General features: G+C 35.5%; 1 protein-coding gene across 1 annotated transcript; it reads left to right on the top strand.

Annotated features, from left to right (window-relative positions):
* Positions 1–310: 310 nt before the first annotated feature.
* On the top strand, positions 311–2,032 carry LOC143556842 (uncharacterized). Its single transcript, XM_077046073.1, has 4 exons — positions 311–329; positions 654–795; positions 907–970; positions 1,475–2,032. The coding sequence occupies exons 2-4, from the start codon at positions 689–691 to the stop codon at positions 1,775–1,777; spliced, it is 474 nt and encodes a 157-aa protein (XP_076902188.1). The 5' UTR covers positions 311–329; positions 654–688; the 3' UTR covers positions 1,778–2,032.
* The last annotated feature ends 1,372 nt before the right edge of the window (positions 2,033–3,404 follow it).

Raw genomic sequence — 3,404 nt, 5'->3', positions numbered from 1 at the left:
TAAATAGTTTTCAAATCATCCGTATTGATAAATACTTTTCCCTTCTCCACCATTTTGATAAAAAACTCTTGAAAAGTACGATTAAATTTAGTCAATGAGGAACATTGAAACTCAATTATTATTTAATATTTAATAATTTTGTTATTTTATTCAATTATATTTATTTCTATATTTGGTCTTTTTAGCTGTATATATGAAGCAACCCCGCTCCTTCGTCCCACTTCTTTCTGCGTCATCTACGCCCAATTTCTTGTCCTATTTTTCTTTTTATTATTACTAATTTGTTCACTTCAAAACAAGCTTTAATTTCCTAATCTATAACTCCCTAGGTAAGATTTTAATTCTTTTAACTTTTACAAATGAAAATAATTATGCTCAATTTTTTGCTTCGATTATAACACGGAACGTTGTCGTTTTGATTTTGTCCCTTTTTCCGTGTTTTTAATTTTATTTTATATTATACCAATTCGTTAATTTCAATCTCGTTTTCAAATATAATATAATTATTATATTATTTGTTTGACCAGATCTGGATTTCAGATCTTGTTAAATAAATAGATGATTCACAGTATGATTTATAATTATTCAAAATCGATTTTTTTTAACAGATCTAGGGTTTGTGTTTGTGTTTGACCTGGTTTATATTTAAACAGGTGTTGTTGATTCTGTTACAAAACATAAAAAAAACATGAATAACTGTGGGATCCAACAAGTGGTTTGTCCGAAGCCTAGGCGGTTCAGTTATGTCAATTCTGTTATGAATGAGTCTGTTAGGCCTTTAAGATGGCATATGTGGTATGTGTTTGTTACGTTATTATTATTATTATTATTATTATTATTGTTATTATTTTAAGAAGTATGTATCTTTGAAATGATATTGATTGCTGTTTTTATTTTAATTTATAGCTATCAGCAGGAATCGTGTGAGTTCGAATCAGGACCGGAGCTTTTGGACCTTATTCTTGCAAAGGTATGGTTGTTTTTTAAGCTTTTGATCGGCTTTAAAATATGCGCGTAATATGGTTGTAAAAATCACAACTAGGCGCTATTAATCGCTGGTCGGTACCCCCACTAACTAATTGTTGATTAATCACTATTTGGTCAAAATTGAAAATTTATTTAATGTTTTTGGTATATATATGTATTTGAAAAATTACATATAGATTTCCAATATGATTAATCCTTGTTAAACCGGATTAATCGCTAGTTGGTATCCCACTGCCTGACTAGCGCCCAACGAGTATTTGCACAAATTGGACTATTGTTTGAACAAACATGGCCAGAGAAGGTAGGAATAAATTAGATCGTCAATTGTAGTTAACGAGTATTTGACAAAACTAGACCGTCGATTGCAGTGAGTCAGAGTTTTTTAAAATTTCATTGAACAATTCTGATAATCGAAGATAATTAGTTATAAACTTATAATATTAGCTCTAAATAAATTTTAATCTCATGGTGTTTTTTTTTGTTGCAGAGTGGTGCACTGGACCAAACATGTACAAATATAGCTTCGTCGCCCCCGTTTTTTAGTGGGTCGCCTCCAAGTAGAGTTTCTAACCCGCTAATTCAAGATGCTCGATTTGGGGATAACAAGGTCCCTCCGGTTTCACCAGAACCAGTTATTCTAAACCCGACTTCGGGCATTTCATCTTCGTCATCTCGGAAAGTGGGATACCCCCACCCGAATTATGGCAACAAACCGGCGGTCAGGATTGAAGGGTTTGACTGCCTCGACAGGGATAACCGTCGCAATCGTAGCGTCCCTGCTCTGGCTTGAAACAAACCCATGTTCTAGAAACATATATTATTAATCAAGTATATAAAGAAGATAATCAAATCAAAGGAAGTATTTGAGAATTTAATTTTAGTCTTATGAAGAGGATTTTTGCACATCTTGAAGAAGATACAACCACTCATTATTGTAAATAGGATTAAGAAAAGAGGGTAATTTGTATGTATGTATATATGTATATGTGACTATTTTGGCTTTTGAGAGTTATTAATCAAAAATAATGATGAAGATCATGATTTGTAACTTGCAAGTATAACTGTATAAAAATTAGTTTTTTTATTGGTCTTGTCTATTTGAAGTTTTGCACATGTAATGTTAGTTCCATGTGCATTTGTTGACAACTTTAACATATATATTTATTATTTTTTTAACTTTTATTCAATGTGACTCTGGTTTGAGTTATGCCCCCGATATTTAGTTTTAGCGGCGTCAGGATGATGATGGGAGAATAAGGGCGGACGGGGCGGTGCGTGGTGGCCTCCCCGTCACGCGTGATGAACCATCCCACATCGCCGCCGCTCCCCTGGTCACGCGCAAATTGGTATTTTGCGTGATGGCCATCACGCTTGGTGGGGGTGATTTCCAAGAAGAAATGTAGCCGTTGGAGTGGGGGTTTAAATAAAAAAAACCAATATAAAACCAAAACAAAACCATAAACCAAATCCAAATCAAAACCAAATCCAACTCAAAAACACTCTCAAACCTCCCCTTCATTCACAACAAAAAAATATGGAATTTCCGAAACACTCGATGCCCTTAGACACCGATAGCTCTTCGTCTTCGGACGATGACATTCTCGATTGGTTCCCGTTGCTATACAAAGAACTTGAAGGCCCGAGCCGTCCAAAGAAAAAGGTGGTGGAGCGTGATCGTATACATGCCCACGACGTGCTAATGAACGACTATTTTGTGGAGGAGCTGAAGTACAACGACGAGACGTTTAGGGAACACTTTCGTTTGCCGAAATCTTTATTCTTAAAGATTGTAGCCGACGTCGAAGCAAACGAAGAATGGTTTCAAGAATCTTACGACGCGAGAGACAAACGAAGTTTTACGCCGCTTCAAAAATGCACATCCGCTATTCGTCAACTAGCAACAGGTAACCCACCTGACCAATTCTATGAATACTTACAAATGTGTAACATCCTAAAATATTATAATGTTAAATAAATAAAGTTACGTTTAGTGATTTCGCGTTATTAATTTATTTAATATCGAGTAAAGAACGGATCATGGACTTAGATTAATTAAGGTGGATTAAGTGGTAATGGGCTTTAGGTCCACGGGCTTCAAGAGGTATAAATATCCTCCTAAACCACCATAAAACCCTAAACCTCATTTCATTCCATCTTAATCTCTACACACTCAAAAACACACACATCCTTCACCTCACACGGCCGCGAGAGAGAGAGAGAACGGGACTCGAGTCCAAAATCAAGCCAACCATTATTAGACCTTCGATATACGAGCTAGATACGAGATAACCAAGCAAACCGCGACCACACCGAACGCGTAAAGGTATGCCTTTTACCTTAAAGTTTACGTTTTTAGGATCGGTTAGCTTTGAAACTTAAACATAAAGTAAATCGGGTCTAAACGAAACGTAAAGTAA

Source organism: Bidens hawaiensis, unplaced genomic scaffold (genome assembly GCF_021521415.1).
Source record: "Bidens hawaiensis isolate Kalapana, Puna unplaced genomic scaffold, B.hawaiensis_p1.1 tig00018746_1, whole genome shotgun sequence".
Taxonomy (NCBI): Eukaryota; Viridiplantae; Streptophyta; class Magnoliopsida; order Asterales; family Asteraceae; genus Bidens; species Bidens hawaiensis.
Note: the sequence above shows the minus strand (reverse complement) of the source record. Positions and strands in the feature narration are given on the sequence as shown.

Excerpts from the sequence above, each read along its gene's own strand:
- LOC143556842 (XM_077046073.1), top strand. The coding sequence starts at position 689 with ATGAATAACTGTGGGATCCAACAAGTGGTTTGTCCGAAGCCTAGGCGG. Across the intron at positions 796-906 it reads CCTTTAAGATGGCATATGTG|CTATCAGCAGGAATCGTGTG; the intron begins GTATGTGTTTGT and ends TTTAATTTATAG. Across the intron at positions 971-1,474 it reads TGGACCTTATTCTTGCAAAG|AGTGGTGCACTGGACCAAAC; the intron begins GTATGGTTGTTT and ends TTTTTGTTGCAG.